At 45.6% G+C, this 17,241-nt stretch overlaps 1 protein-coding gene across 30 annotated transcripts in view; it reads right to left on the reverse strand.

The window, feature by feature from the left end:
- The window catches only part of LOC125312111 (neurexin-1a-like), a 279,994-nt gene that overhangs the window by 164,486 nt on the left and 98,267 nt on the right, over window positions 1-17,241 (reverse strand). For all 30 annotated transcript variants that reach the window (XM_048270695.1, XM_048270694.1, XM_048270660.1 and 27 more), the window contains 2 exons: window positions 16,318-16,759; window positions 7,882-8,265 (listed from right to left, as the gene is read on the reverse strand). In XM_048270695.1, coding sequence (XP_048126652.1) covers window positions 7,882-8,265; window positions 16,318-16,759 — 826 coding nt within the window. The remainder of the gene's footprint in view (window positions 1-7,881; window positions 8,266-16,317; window positions 16,760-17,241) is intronic.

Here is a 17,241-nt window from a genome sequence, read left to right on the forward strand (position 1 = left end):
TCTATCTCTCTCTCTCCCTCGCATTCTCTTACTCACTTTCTCTCTCTCTTGGTCCGGCCATGCCTCAGGTGATAAACGAGCTTGCACCTGCCGGCTCAGACCCGTAGCGCCTGATGAAGGAGCTCGTTTGGAGACCGTCACCGAAAAGCCAAAGCAAACAGGCCATGGGTAAACAGACACAACATCCCAAAAAGTTTGTTTACACATAAATAATAACCCAAAAAAGCAAACAGCATAGCTCACTTCAGCACACAGCAGGGAAGGTGTCAGTACAAAAGGCTCATTTGTTCAGCACAAAAGACACCTCGAGCCTGGAGCTGCTGCACCGGACTGAGCAGCGGGGAGCCCACAGATGGAAGTCTCCCCTTCGTCTCAACGACTTCTGCTCAAAGTGGAAGGCAAATCATTCTCAACAGCCACAATGCTTAATTGTCACTGGATACTGACTCTCACACATTTCTCTCTCTCTCTCTTTTCTCTCTCTCTCTCTCTCTCTCTCTCTGTCTCTCTCACTTGTGCACGCACACACACAGATACAGATACAGACACAGACACACACACACACACACACAAACACGGGTGGCTGAAGATTAGTAATAGCTGGATGGTGGCTAGGACTTGGCCCGCCAGTAATTGAACGGGCAGAAAAAAGATGCTGACTGAGGTCTGTGTTTGAGCCGGCACGCGCCCCATATCAGACAGACCGTGCTTCATTTGGAGAGAGGGAGAGAGAGGCAGGGAGAAAGAAAGAGAGAGAAGGATGGAGTGAGAGAGAGAGATGGAGGGAGAGAGAAAGAGGGAGAATAGAGACAGCCAGCAGAGAGATTAAGGGTGAGGCCACAGAGGCACCATGATGAGAGCTCCACAGTCTGTGACGCCAGCCAAACGCTGAGACTTTGAGGCATGGGCACGGGTGTGGGCAGAGGCACGGGTGTGGGCATGGGCATGGGCATGGGCACAAGACGGCTGTGCTGTCTGGTGTGGTATGGCGTCACTGGCCCGACAATGATGACTCACACCCGGAGATGTGAATGGTCACCATGGTGACAGACAATTAAGAAGCAGATTTGCAAATTGGGGAGGGAGGAGGGAGTCCTGAGAGAGAGAGAGAGAGAGAGAGAGAGAGAGCAAGATGAACTGCAGAATGTGTGGTGTGGAGAATGACGTAAACATACTGGGTTTTTTTCCCAGTTTAGTTTTTTTTCCCTTGTTTAGTTAAACAGATGCATAACATTAAATGAAAATTGATTCATCTACCAAAAGCAATTTGAAACAGATGTGCCCCTTGAATCATTAGAATTGCTAAACAGAATTTAAATGACTTTAAATATGAAACAACCAAACATCAAAAGAAGCATGACAGCGGTGGAAAAAACAGCTAATGGTAGAAAGACTGAAGGACAGACAGAAAGAAAATCTATACAGAAAGCAAAACTTTGGAAACAAACTGAAAGATAACGCAGTTCCTGAACAGTTCATAAGCACTAAATAAACACTCCAAGGTGCAACATTGTGAAAAAACTCACTGATTTCACACATAAATGAAAATAACAATCAAAATGATTCATAGTGAGATGTTAATATGTTAAACTGGCATATTCAATAGTTCTTTCATGGCAGGTTACTGGATCTCACCACAGAGTTCTATTTTCTGCACATTGTAAACGCAACCTTGTGTCACTATACTTCAGTCCATATGTAAGCAAAGCGCTCTTCTTTTGCGTGTTAACAGAAGGGTTTCTAAGAAAGAGTTGAATGAAATGAACTGAATTAGAGCAGAACAGCGCTGTGCTCGACACATCTCTTACAGCTCATTAAACTCCTTTAACCCCTCACACATCAGTGGATACCAACCAAAGCATACAGAACAACGCCTACTGTACAGAGCAAATGCACACACAGACATTATCTTTCTCTCTCTCTCTCTCTCAAAATTCAATTCAATTCAAAATAGCTTTATTGGCATGACTAAAAGTATTTGTGTTGGTACATCACACACTCTGGTTAGTATGTGCAGTATGTGTGTGTGTATGCATGTACTGTATGTGTGTGTTTGTTTTTGTCAAGTGTTTTACTAATGGAGTGACTGGTCCTCGCCTAATAATATTCTTAGAATCCGATTGTCCTCAAACTTTTCAAAGTCTGGACACACACACACACACGCACACACAGAGACAAATACACACACACACACACACACACTCCACACTTGCACACACACACAAATTATGATGCTCGGGATTCTTTCTTGTCTTGTAATGTGCATTCACAATGAGAATGCATTGCCCTCTGTTTCATCTGAGAGGCAATCACATCCTGAATGCTTAATGCGGTTGTCGTCACTTTTTTACTTCCACCTGTCAAAAAAACAGTAAATATGGAACATCCCATAAAAATGGAAACATATAGAAATTGACATTCAAGTGAATCATCGTCTAATTTGAAGTGAGCACTTGTCAAAAATCCAATTGTGTGCCAGGCTCCAGTTAAATGAGAAAAGCACACTAAATATCTTGTAAACCTCAACATGGAACAGCCACTGCGAGAGCTCCCCTCCCTTTTGCTTCCAAACTAAGTGGCGCCTGTCGAAAAAGGCTGAAAAAACAGGAAATCACTTTTTTCCACCCCATCTTGTAAGAACACAGGGGACAGCACTGTCTTTAGTGTCATTTTTTTCCCTTTCACAAAAGAAGACAAACACCAATGTGTTGTATCAGTGAACAAACAAGTGGAATAAAATGACGGTTGAGGCTATTTGCGGGTGTGTGTGTGTGTGTGGTGGGGTGTTGACTGCAGATCTGTCTCCATCGCGACGGAGCTGGGTGCTAAATGTAAAGCCATCTTCCCACTTGTCAGGGGGATGGCAGCACCCCGCGGTGGCAGGCCCAATCTGACTCACACCCCGCCGAATTACCGCCGCTACGGGGGGAGACTCGCAGAGGCTCGGTGTTCAATATTACCATTAAGCTCTGAGGCGTCATGTATTATTCAGTGTGGCTTGTGTATCTTCCAATGCAATATATATTCACAATCTAAAGAAGAGGTGGGGAAAGAGTCCAGGAAAAAAAAAAGGCATACTGACTGGCCGATGTATATATATAACCTGTCAGTTGAGGAAGTATCTGGAGACTGCTAGGCACCATTGGTATTCTGAGGAAGTATTGTATTGTGTGAGCCTTCATTTCAGGCTTCAGGCAGTAGGCTATCCCTTGGATTGACATATCACACACACTGCCAAGCCTCACCTATGAAAATAGACTTAGATAAGATACAAGCAAACTTACTCTCACCTACGCTAATACATTAAAGGGCATCAATATGTCAGCTTCAAATACTGCTCAAAAGGAAAATTAAAAAATCTCAAGAAATGTGGGAATAGACAGTGCAATGCACGCTCTGCTGAGCTGTTTTAAGTAAACATAGAATCAGAAGGGTGAGAAACTTGTGCAAAGTTTTCAAAAGGGAGAGAGGGAGACAGAGAGAGAGAAACAAAGAAAGAGATAGAGAAAGAAAGAAAGAGAGAGAGAGAGACATGGGCACAAAGAAGACTGATTAAGAAAGAGAATCCCAAAAAGCAAGAAATGCTGTTTGACTCGAGCGCTGTGAGGCTGATAGCTGTCGCTGTGCAAGTGGAAAAGCGCAGACGTCATATCCCATTAACGCAGACAAGAGCCTCACCCCTACCCCGCACCTCAGCCGACATCTGGGGCCGCACCTTGGCCTCTCCCTGAGAGCGCTCCCATTCGGGCTAATTACTGACGGGGGAAACATGGCGTGGTGGAAGGCAGAAAATGAAAAATCTGCTGTGTCTGCTTAATTAAAATCTCCCGCAATTATACCAAACGGGGATGCATTACAGCCCTCTCTCTTCCAACCCCCCTCTCTCTCCCTCTCTCCCTATTTCAGCGTCTCCTCCTCTGACTTCCCCTCTGCCATATGCAGTGGCTGCTTTTAGCCACAGGGTGGTACACCAAGCGTGGATAAGTGAGGGGAGGACTAATCCTTCTGACAGCTTCTCAGCCTGCTGGTGCCCGCTCCATCCTACCAGCAAAGAAGCAATCTGGACACATCAAAACAGCTGGCCACTCGCCAGCACAGATACGGGACACTGTGGCTCCATTGTGTGTGTGTGTGTGTGTGTGTGTGTGTGTGTGTGTGTGTGTGTGTGTGAGTGTTTTTGGGTTGAAGGGTGCGGTGCTCTACTCTCCACTGATGATGCTATGCATGTTTGCACGTGTACACACACACACACACACACACACACACACACACACACACACACACACACACACAGATGCATGTTTACAGACATGCACCATTGGCTAACCAAAACAACATACAAACATACGATAGCAATAGAAAGAACCTTATCATTCTACAAGAGAAAGGCAGAGAGAGCAAGAGAGAGAGAGAGAGAGAGAGAGAGAGAGAGAGATACAGCCACACCGGCCATATGAGAGATACTTAAGAGACCTTAACAATACTTTTGCATGGCTCAAACAGAAAACAGTTCTTTAACGCCTTCACACTCCCACATTTCAACAAGCATTTCACTGCAATCTCAGCATGAGTGTGCAGCAGTGTTTATCACACTGAGGAACTCTGTAAGCCTTGAGAGCTTGAGATAAATATGGACTTCTCTTTATTGCCTAGTCTAGTGTACTGTAGTCATGTGATGAATATGTCAGATGGGTAATTAAGTTATGTTCAGCTCTGCTCAGTTGGGGGGTCCTCCCACACACAGCCTTTACAGGAGACCAGGGTTACAGACAGTATGGGAAGACAGTATGGGGAAGCTCAGTTGACATTACTGCCTGCAATTAATCCTTTAATCCATCCATCAATCAATCCATCCATCCATCCATCCATCCATCCATCCAACCATCTATCCATTTGTCTCTCTCTATCCATCTATCCATTTCTCTATCTATCTATCTATCTATCTATCTATCTATCTATCTATCTATCTATCAGATTCCCAATATCAGGATAAAGAAATGAAAGCTTAGGAGACACATTCATAGTATAAAAGCCCTTCCTTTCTGTCCACTTCAGTACCTTGCTATCCAAACACTGGTGAGAAAATGACAATGACTTATCTCTGGGGGATAAAAACGAGGAACCTTTGTGAGACATTTCCAGAGCAGCAGTGCAGAGCCATATCTTGCTGTCACACATCCAATACAAAGCGGACTTTTCAAAGCAAGGGAAATGACCACGGCGAAGATGTCACAGCAAAAACAGACTTAGCCTTTCAGCGGTCTAATCGGCCTAAGTTCTAATCACAGAAGCCGTGGGGTCATTCCTCGACCACGCCGGCCATTAAGGGTACGGCTGCAGATTGGGAGCACTAGTGGCCGTGCCGGTCTCTGCTCTGTGTCTAAGATACTGTGTCCTCACATACTCACATTCCACACACAAGCAAGGAGAGTAGAAACAAAAGGGAGGAATAGGACTGGGAGAGAAAGAAGAGTAGAGAGAAAGAGAGAGATGGAGAAAGAAATGGAGAGAGATGGAGAGATTGAGTAGAGGGAGAGGGAGATGGAGAGAGAGAATGGAAGAGCAGAGCAAAGCACACGCCTGCTCGGCTGAGGCCAACTGAGACGGCAAAGGAAACACAATTACAATAAACAGCAGCATCTGCCACCCGGCACCCAGGCCCGCTTGGCGAGGAGACTCCTCTCAGGCGGAAATCAGCCAAGTGGGAAAAAAAGCACTGACTAATTACTCTCTTAGTGACATAACACACACACATACACACACACACTCGCACACACAAACAAACAAACAAACATACACACAGAAATACTAAACAAACATACACACATAAATACACAAACACACACAAACACACACACCCAAACACAGATGCAGGCAAACATAGAGACAGACACACACATACCATCAATTTCATCTTTCCAAAACATTGGGTGTCTGATTGAATATATTTAGGATAAAAAACAAACAAGTCTTTTTCCTCTTCTAACCCAAAGTTTCTCTTTTAGGCCAACATTTGCCAAGTGATAGAGGTTTTCATATCAAAACTAAAGTAAGCTTGCATTAAAGTTTAAATACAAAAAGCAGTCATTCCATTTAATCTCTTTCTTTCAGTTCACTTTATCCAGGCCCACCTTTATCCATCTTTTTTTTTTCTAAATCAAGAGAGTGATAACTATTGCAGTGCGGTTTAAATATTGAACCGTTTGGCTTATTTGGAGCTGATATAACTTCAAAAACACGCGACTGGAAGGTGATTAAAGTAGCAGAGCGGAGGATGAGAAGTTGCAAGAGATGAGAGAGCAAAGCGATGACTTTGATGAGAAGCCTCTGACGCTATTATGATGTCTGACTGCCATGTCCAGCTGCAGGAGTGAGGAATATAAAAAAAAATTGAAATTATAACCTCTGTGAACAGTGGAGCTTTGTGAACTGCATCAAACATAATATAGATCACGCACAGTACCTCACAGCAACATCAAACAAGTGGGCTCACCGTGAGGACAGCTTTTTTTTTTTCTCAACTTTGAAACACACTCATATTTATTGGGCGGCTACATTACTCATGAGCCTTCTATACTATGCTGGTGTGTATTACAGGAGTGAATCATCAGTTCCCACATACACTGTAGGAATACACAAATCTAAACTTAAGAGACAAAAATTGTCACCAAATATACTGTACTGTACTTGTTTTCTAATGAATCAGTAGGCATCTTGACTAGCAAAGTTTAAGTATTCTGTGCAGGATTAGATTAAATGTTCTTCCTGTGTTAGTAAAATAGAGGCACAGAAATGTAATACAATGACCAAAGAAACCAAAGAAAACGTGGCTTCAACAAGAAATGACAAACCAAAACACATGGGCAGCTAGCCATCTCAATAATAATGAGTCAATGATTTGCCTGTTTTCTTAGTGAATTAGCTTTATGCTGTAAAACTGCACTTCTGTACCAATACACCTGTAACACACAGATACCGATGTTTCTTCACAGAAGAGTTTAGTCACCTGAACACAAACAAGCTGTCTCTTTTTTCCCCACATGTGAGTTTTCATGGCAGACTGTCTTCTCAGTGCTAACCCTTGTGACAAAGCCTGCAGAAAGGCAGCAGGGGGCCCCACCATGCTTTAAGCCTTTATCATCCACCGCCCCCTTTTAATGCTTACCACATCCACCACATCCCTGCACACCCTCTACAGCATGGTGGGACACAGCAGGCTATGTCAACATGCTAGGCCCTAAGATGACACCATGACATCCAACATCGACTATCTGGGAGACAGTAAACAAACATGGCTGCATTGAAAGGGTTTACAGGTTTCTGGAGCTCTCCATGAGGTCAACATTTATTTGCAGAGAAATCCTATAGCTACTAATAAAAAAAAACATACTTTTCTTGAAGGTTAGAGAGATTGTGGTCGACAAAAGCAATTTTCAGAGTTTTGATTTTGATTGGTATTTCAGGATTAACAGCCTCAGTATTATCTTCTTTGAAATCCAAATAAATAAATGAATAAATAAACATACATGCAACACAAAGGACAAAATGCAGATCTAAAAACAGGGTTGTTGCGGCAAGATAAGCTAACCTCTGAGAGTTGCTAATAATACTTTAGGTGGCGTTAATACAGGGATCCTTTCTTCATGAGTATTTCTGTTATTTCTCTATGAACAATGGGACTTGAGAAAAGCTCACACCAAGATTTTGTTTGAGACTTAAAAGATAAAAAATAGCTTAAAGTTCCCTTATGTTTTTCCATAAATGGTCATTAGCTATCTGTCTATGCTATGTGATGTGTCATGGCAACAACACACACCCAACCAATTTCCACCAGGCATTTAGCAACCTAACCTGACCAAGCGTTTGTCCAGCTGGACTCACCTCTCTCACAGGAGCGGCCCAGGTACCCAGTCCCAGAGCAGTCGCACACGTAGCGGTTCCAGCCCTCGCGGCACACGCCATTGTTCTGGCACGGGTTGCTCAGGCACAGCTTGGGTGCCTCCTTGCTGCAGGAGGGCTTGACGCCAGCGGCCTTCTGCGTCTCGGCAATGCGCCGGACGTCCTTGCTCTGGCCGTCCACAAAGAGGTCGCGGATGCAGCCCACGTAGCCGTAGTTGAGCAGCGCCGTCCACACCTCGGTGGGGAAGACCATGCCCATCTTGTTCTCTGGGAGCCCACCCAGGTACAGGTTGTCGTCGAGGTCCAGGATCTCACTCTCCCCTGGAGCAGTGTACGCAGTCCGGAGGGTGTTGATGGAGATGGTACCTGAACACAGAGAGAGAGAGAGAGAGAGAGAGAGAAAAGAGAGAGAGAGAGAGAGAGAGAGAAAGAGAGAGGGAGAGGGAGAGAGAGAGAGGGTTACCCCATGAAGTGTGGATGTTGGTATAACTAAGAATAGAGAACAATACAGTAGAAAGGTTGGGTTGGTCATATTAATCGATGAAATCCTGCAAGACCTGCTGTGTCACCAAGCTACCAAGAGTGCAGCGAAGGCCCAGTACTGAACCAAGATTTACACACAAACCTTTAAAAATGTATCTGTCAATAAACATCAGGTCAGTGAGGATGGAAATCACTCACATTTGAGTTGACCATCAATAGTGGCACTTTTGTGGACAATTATAAACTGCTTTTACAAGGCTATTTTAACCAAATAGCAGCTTCCGATTCACTGTGGTGCAAGCGAGAAGAATAATTTTCAATCTATTGGCCTGCAATGGTAAATCTCTCTTTATCTGTGGCATAGGGCTCATAAAACAGAAGGGAAAAGGAAAAGAATAATGGGTGCTCCCTCTATCATTCCAGCTGAGCCATCGCACCGGCCCATCAGAGACGTCTTTAAGGACGTGATTAACCAACTACAGGTTGTTTCTTTTTTCCTCTCCGCCCTCTCTCTCTCTCTCTCTCTCTCTCTCTCACACACACACACACACACACACACACACACACAAACACACTTTTCTTCCTCTTTACCCATACACACTGACACTAACACGCACAAACACACACACACACACACACACACACACACACACACACACACACACACACACACACACACACACACACACACACACACACACACACACCACTCCCCACATAAACCTGTGACTTGGAGTGTGTGTGTTTCGCCTGTGTGATTTATTGCTTTCATTCAGGTTTAATTCTCAATCCGGAGCCCTGTAAACAACATGGACATGACCGGACTGTAAAAACACACGATGGATGTTGGCGGGAGGAAGGGAGCTAGTGCTGCGTGCACGCTGGCCTATGTCCAGGTGATTAATTTGCGTATGGATCCCTCACTCTCTGCACTCTCAGCCATTGTGGATCTCTAATTAATGGCCGCAGCTGGACTGACCACTGACCCAGGAGTGGCGATCTATACCACGAGACTCCGAGGACCATTCAGACTACTGTCACACTTCCACAGGCCCGCTGAAGAAGAAAGAGAGAGAGTAAGGAAGAGAGAAGGCAAAGATTGAGGGGGGGATCTCAGGAGAAGAGATAACACAGGAATAAAAATGTGCTCTCTCGAAGTGACAGAGACAAGACAGCGGAGACAACAAACAGTGATGGGTGACGGGGACCTCCAGGCTAAGGGGGTGAGACTGCGACTGCGGAGACCCACTGTGCCCCAGCTTTGGATCAGAGCGGCTTCTGTCTCTCCCATTCTGACAATTCAGAAGGCAAAGAGAATAACACTGTCAAATCTCATTTGACTTTAAGTAGGAAATTAGCTGCCTCATTTTTTTTCCTTCTTTTTACAACAATGTCAGGAAATGCTAATAGCATGCATGCATATCCTAGAGGCTCTGAGGCAGTGAGTCTCAATGCCTCTAAAACAACACTGTGATCTGTTCATGTATCATTTTCAAGAGTATAATGATCCTGTGATCACATAGGATTTTAAACTAATGGGAGGGAGAGTGGAGTATTCTTGCTTTGGCAAAGTGTTCAGTGCTTTTGTGAGCACTGAAGTTTCCCTGTTAACTACAGCTGGAGTTTTTTAAAATAAAACTTGCGGTGTGGCTTTCCTCTGAATCCAAATTGCCCTTTTGACACCTGCTGACAAGTCGTAGTGAACTGAGGCGACGTGGCATGGTGATTAACCTCACCTCCAAAAAACACATTCAGGCAATTTTCTGCAGGTCGTGCCTCCACACATCTGTTCCAGCACCCTCCGCAGGCCACAACCGGGCGGCCACCCTCCCAAACGCAGTTCCCCTCTGCAGTCGGCCACAGCTGCCCGGGTTTGTCCAGCACAGGAGCACTTGGCATGAACCTGCGGTCGCTTCGGCCAAACATCTCCCCTCAGGTTAGAGCTAACGAGCTCACTCCATCAAACTCATTAGCAGGGAAGAGTTCACCCTGTGCTGGCCACAACGAGGTGCACCGCAGTCAACCGCAGGGAGGGGGTGGGGATGGGGGTGGCACATTTATATCCGGTTCCACCCACCAACACAACCCCAACATCACATTTAAGCGGGAGGATCAAACGTTGTGCTTTGTAATGGCAGTCTGTGAAGTCAGCAGGATTTAAAGAGGGGGACTTGAAAAGAAATTGACCACATTAGGTCTTTGGGGAGCTGAGCAATTCTTTGGGCACTTCAGCAGAAAAAGAAAAAAAGAGAAAACGAAAAGAAAGAGAATAAGAGGGAAAGGCAAGAAATCATGGTTGCCATGAAAACTGGGGAGGCACAGATATTTTTAACTGAAAAGAGTTTGATATGGAATTGAGTAGCTTTTAGCAAAATGTTTACATGGGGATTGATTTCTGCATCGCTGTGCTCTCAAGTGGGCTAAATTTATGATCTGCCATCAAGTCAAATTATGAATAAGTAACATCATGAAGAAAAAAAAAAAAACTTTCACTTTAAGGAGCTCCGTGAGGCTACGGGAGGATGAGTTTGCACTCCTTACTGAAAAAAAAGCTGTCAGGAAGACAGTTCAAGATGGCGGAATCTCTCATAAATATTTTGCTGAGAAGATGGCACTGTGGGAGAATGAATGGGACCTTATTGCATCGCTAGTCTGGAGCATTTCCTTTTGCATGCTTGCGCGCTGAGAAGATATGGCTTGTTGGATGTGCAGCGCGGCTGACTAAATTGATGTAAGTGGGGGATAAGAGGGAGATGTCAGACTCTTTCAAGACATTTCCTCCAGTACCCTAGTCCTGTCAGGGCTCTGGAAGAAAGTATGTAAACAAAGTCAAGTTAGGTTTAAGTCACGGAGCACTACATCGTCCCCAGAGGCTTGACTGCCATGCCGACACGGGTGACATGAAGAATGGAACAAATTGATTCACCTAAAGCTTCTGCAGAAGTATTTATAGATACAGTAATGAAGTATTGGGAGGTGAGGAGAAAGGTTGTCATGAAAAGCACCATGGAATAAGCCAGGAGGGTGTGTTTGAGTACACTGTAGGTAGCAGACAAAAGGATCATTGGTTTGGGAGAATTGAAAGGAAAAACAAAAACTCCATAAGGAAGTGAAGGAGAAGTGGCAAAATGGGAGAAATGGAAGACAAAGAGGAAGACGAAGAGGAAGACGAAGAGGAAGGAAAGCAGTTATTCCTTTGGGTAGATGGTGGTTGATGTTTCCACTGCGGTACCTATATCTCTGTGGCACAGACAGGATTTCCGATCTGGCTGTGATGTCTACATCAGTCTCGCTCCGCTTAGCATCTCAGCTAGCAGTGCTCCAGCACTTTCTGCAACATATGTAAGGAGGGATTACTGAAATCCAGTTAAGTTGATATGGCTAAAGCTCCGCAAGGGACTGACTGGGGCTTGAGTGGAAGGGCTCGGTGCATGACTTTGGGGGGTGGGGTGGTTGGTTGTTTGCTTTGGGGTGTGTGTGTGTGTGTGTGTGTGTGTGTGTGTGGGGGGGGGGGGGTGCTTGTGTTTTACACGCCCCCACTGTCTGCCTGCCAAAAACACAGGCAGTGACAGAGATCCCATTCTCTCTGGTCGCTGACCAAAGGGAGCTCAGCGAGGAGCGAGGAGAGCGGTTTTCTTTAGCGAGAACACACGCTTAATGCGGTGTGGCTAAAAACACAATGGCTGAAACTGTCACCGTATTCACGCCTGCCTTTGTGCCCCCAAAGAAGACGGGTGGGAGGTTTTGGCAGGAAGAGTCTGTGTATTTCGGGGAAGTTGGCGCTTCGCCTTGTCCCGGGGAATTGCCAGTGTCTTTTTATTTTAGTTTTGTTTTGTTTAGTTTAGTTTCTCCTTACAGTGAATGTCCTGGATTTTCTTCTTCAACCTTTGCATAACTCTTTGTGTCAATGTCTTTTTGATGTGCTAGATTTGTGTGAGTGTTGGTAGTGGGAACATTCTGGTACTGACACCCCATTCATTACGATCACACTTTTTCACCTTCAATCAATGATGAGAATGCTGAACAGGGAGTATCGGATGGGTTAGTGTATTGAAGGAAATGATAATGGGCTGTTTTTCTTGCACTGTGTCTGGGATGACGTGTGGCATGTGTATTAATAAAACATCTGAGGCGTAGATGAAAAGGCCCTGCGCGCCATATGCTTTGTGACTCACACGCTTTTGGGATGGCATGTTGATTCCTGTGTGCCAGTGTGCGTGTGTGTGTGCGAGCGTGTCCTGTATGTGTGCATAAATCATGTGTGTGTAGGTACATGAACCGTGTGTTTGTTGAATTTTTGGCTATGTAAAAAGCAGGAGGCTTTATATTGTTTGTGTGTGTGTGTGTGTGTGTTTTGTGTGTGTGTGTGTGTGTGTGTGTGTCTTCACTATTAATGAAACAGCCAAAGGGCCTCAGGGCAAACAGTGAACATTTTGTCACCCTTCACACAACAGCTCTACAACCTCGAGACAGGGATTGCAAAGGGCTGCTGCCCATGCATTACATTTAGCAAATGACTCTGAATGAGACATCAGTGGATGGCAATAATCTGACATGTGCAGAGATTGAACACCCCACCCCCCACCCCAATAGTCGTAGCAGTAAAGTATTTATTGCAGTTATGGTCATCTAGGTACACATAATTGAATATGTCTCTGCAGCTCCTCTTTTCAGAGCACATACAGTTTAAAAATACAAAAGGAAAACTGGGGCAGGCCTGTGTTTCATGCATAAATATGTGCATCTGGGACACTGTGGAATCCTGTGAGAAAAAGCTTTTGGTCACGTAAGCAAACTGAATTTGGGCCAAGTAGGAATTCCAACGTTCATCAACTTTCTCCCCAAATGCATTCCTCGGTCAAGCCAATAACCTTTTTTGACTAAGCATTTGACACATGAACACCCAAGCCATATTTCCGTACACTCGGTTGTTTTTGCTTGGATATGATGAAATATTTTCAGTATATGTTTTCGGTGCACAGCACTGCAGAACGACAGAACAGCAAAACAAGGTGAATAACAGCTTTTCAAAAGATGTGCTCTGCAACTTTTTTCCTTTAATTCAGAAGATTAACAATGGGGGGAACTATGTCCAGTGCTCGTGTGCCTGGGCCTTCAGTGGGAGAGTGAATCGAGGTAAACCTCCTCCCCTAACAGCCCCTTTAAAAGACTTTTACTGCAGGTTTCATCACTGTGCTTCTAAATGTTTAATACAGCACTCCGGTGAGAGGAGGCCAGGTGTTACTGGTGCCCGGCGCTGGCAGATAACGTGACGTCTCTTAATGCATCAAAAGCGGCACGCATGCCGTCCGCCAGATTCTGGCGTTTTAAAAGGGAACATGGCTGATGACAGATAGAGAGGGAGAGAGAGAGAGAGAGAGATTTCATTAGGGTCCAGTTCAGCCAGCGAGCCACTCGGCAGCCGGGCTGAGCTGAGCCTTCAGAGATCCCTGGCTGAGGTTGCCATGGAAACGCAAGCAGAGCTTAGCTGATACGGGAGGCGCGAGGCTGGAAGAATGCAAAAATGGGAAAGGGGGCTGGAGCATGGAGGGGAGGAGGAGGAGGAGGAGGAGGGGACTGAGATATGGAGCCAGATAGAGGGAGCGAGAGAGAGAAACAAGAGAGATTCCAGCGGTCGATAACGCACACGTAAATAGTGTGAAGATTGGGAAGTCCTTATCGCCCGATAAAAGTGATAGATGCAGCACGGGCGACAATAGACATCACTCCACCCTCAATTATATTTCAAATGCCGAAATATCCCTTTTATCACACAGACATCAGGGCAGCATCACCTCTGTGACGTAGGAGGGCAAACGCTCAACACTACCCCTCGGATGCTTTCTCAACACTACAGCTGCCAGATATGCCCAGCGCAGATATTTCATTAGCCATTTCACATCCTATAGCTGTATCCTGAGTGCACAGCAACCATGCTTCACAAACGCCCTCAACACATTAGTTTGCCTGTGCAAGTCCCTGGTGTGAGCTAGGGGTGTGGGGGGTTTGTGTGTGTGTGTGTGTTTGTGTGTAGGGGGGTGGGTGTTTGGATGGATGGATGGACTGTGAGTCGTGTGATGATTCAGGGGACAGCTAGTCGCAGTGGCGGGGACCAGTCTGTGCTCTGTGCCAAGCGGAGGGGTGTGACGACGCAGGGGCTGGGGGGCACAGCTGTGGCAGTGTCAGGCACGAGCCGTGGCAGACTGCGCTGTTGGGCTGCTCCTCACGAGTGAGAGATCTGACCTCAGACTCACTGGCGCTTAACAGAGGAGATGAGATGGAGAGAGAGAGGGGGGAGAGAGAGAGAAAGAGAGAGAAAGAGAGAGAGAGAGAGACAGAGAGAGAGAGAGAGAGAGCAATAGCCTGATAGTCAGAGAGCCAAGGCCAAGTGCATGCATTTGCAACTCAGGGGAATAGTTTAGCATTGTAAGTGAATTCCACTGGTTCAAAACAACTGGGACATCACACATACACTGTCTGGTATCAGCGCTGTTATCATACATCAACACAGAGCTGTTATGACATGGTTGACTCATGAGTTATGGCTGAAGAACATTAGTATTGTGACAGCTGAAAATTCGTGTGATACATATTACCCTACATTCAGCAAGCCTTTTGAAAATGTTTTGAAATGCCAGAGTAACAGTCCTTTTCCTTCTGTGTGAGTGACCGCTGCTTGAGACACCTGCTTCTGGGTAGGCACTCCCACTGCATGGTTGCAGGGGTAATGAAACAGTTAATGTAATTTCCAGCCCTGGAGATGGAGTGGAAAACATGGTTGCGAGGGTGTATCTAATTTGCGCTGTGACATTGTGAGGCCTTGGCTGTGAGCACACACTAACAAATTGCTGCTTAGATAAGCAAACCGACGGGGGGCCAAGCGCCCGTAACACCAGGGGCCCAGAGGGCGCGCGGCACGGCAGGAGAAGGAGGCCGAGAATCTCAGGCAGAGACCGTGCGCTACGCTAGCCTGAAGGAGGTCATAACTGACAAAGCACTCGCATAATCTACACAGGCAAAGCTGAGGGGGATAAAAATCCACCTAAAGGATCCCGGCTTATTTCAGCTAAATGTTCTGAGGGAGGGGTCCAACAAGTTCTGGATTCGCAGAGAAGATATTTAGCGTGGGATTCTGTGAAAATGACTCATGACTCATGATTTCCATGCGCTGCAATGACAGTATGAAGGACCCCAAAAAGAGAGCCGTGTAATAAAATAAGACACATAGGTTGGCTCATACGTATAATGTTCTAATTGCATTTGGTCTATCAAGAGAGAACACAGGAGAGTTAAAGTGTAATTCCAGCGAAAATGTTAAGAACACTTCCCAACTGTCCCCCTACCAGCACCACAGTCCACTATCCGGAGAAATTCTTTGGTCACCTCTATTAACGCTTTACGGAGGTTGCCAAATAATTTCTCCTGATAGCGTGACTGTGGTAAGTGTTCTTACCAGTCTTCTGTAATAAACACTGCATTCGCTAACTAGGTCGTTGGTGCTTCGTTTTATGTGTAGAGACCCTAAGCAAGCTAACTGACGAGGTTTGGTGCTGCTTTGAACAATATTACCGGTTAAAAAAATGTTATTTGGAAAGCGTTTACTTACTGAGCTTACTGCCCATAGCTAATCCACTGCTTGCGATTTGGGGCTATAGAATATACCAGGCCAAGCTCTGTAGCTGTTGATCAATGAAAATTACTGTCTCCACGGCTTGTTTGATGTGTTTTAATGCAGAAAAACACCCTTGTGTCAATTTTCGCTGGAATTACACTTTAATGAACTTCTTTCTCTCCTCACCTAATTACAACATTTTGCATTATTGCTTAACACATGTTTCTGAGTTGCCTGCTCTGCTACTACTGAAGCATAAATACTGAAAGTCATAAAGTTTCACCAACACCTTCCAAAAGCAATAGAAACCAAAGCAAACATACCTGATCGCCCATCCCGTTGGAAGTCCACATGGTACCACTCTCCATCGTTGACCTTTTTGTTGACCGCGCGCGTTTTGGTGGTGCCCGAGCCCATGTCCAGCAGCAGGTACAGGTGGCCCTCCAGCATTTCAATGGCAAAGAAATCCACCCTGAGCGACTGCTGGCTTTTAGCCCCTTTGATCTGCTGCTTGGGCTTGCCGTGGCTGAAGAGCAACAGCCCGTTGGGCTCCGTGGTGCGGAAGTCGAACGAGATCGAGCCCGTCTTTTTGGCGTTCCACTTGTCCAGGGTGATGAAGGACTCTGGCGTTTCGAAGGTGATGGGGTCAAGGGTCGCCACATTCTCGCACTTGAAGGCCACCACACCGTGGACCTTCATCTTTGGGTCTTCTTGCTTTGCCATCCTGGAGAGCTCCAGACGCACGTCATTGTTTTTGTACACAACCTGGCGTGGCAGAGAAGGTGTTGTTTAACACTAAGACACTGGTGAACAGATGAGATGTTCACACACGCAAACCCATGTTTCTGTGAGAATATTCTGTCTGAGAATATCATGTTTGCTGAATACGTAAACATATTGAAGCGTTTAAACTTACATTGATTTATTTCAGTATTTCTCTTTTACTGTCAAGAATGTATCACTGCATAGCCAATTAATTTCTTCACAATATTTTTCCTGGCAATGCCAAATGAGCTGTCAGAAAGTTGGAGAGCCTCTTGGCGCCTCATTTTTTGGATTGACTGAGTGACATGAATGCCGGTCATCAGGTGTCTCCTCTCATGGACGCCCATGGGCATTCCTTTCCAAGCTGGCATTTCCTCACTAAGCTCTGCCAACAACCTGCCTGCCTCTCAAAGATACCACCATGTGTCTTCCTCAGTGCAGACACAGGGAGACATTTTAAGACAGTGGCCAACAGAAGCAGA

This window comes from Alosa alosa, chromosome 18, assembly GCF_017589495.1.
Source record: "Alosa alosa isolate M-15738 ecotype Scorff River chromosome 18, AALO_Geno_1.1, whole genome shotgun sequence".
Taxonomy (NCBI): Eukaryota; Metazoa; Chordata; class Actinopteri; order Clupeiformes; family Clupeidae; genus Alosa; species Alosa alosa.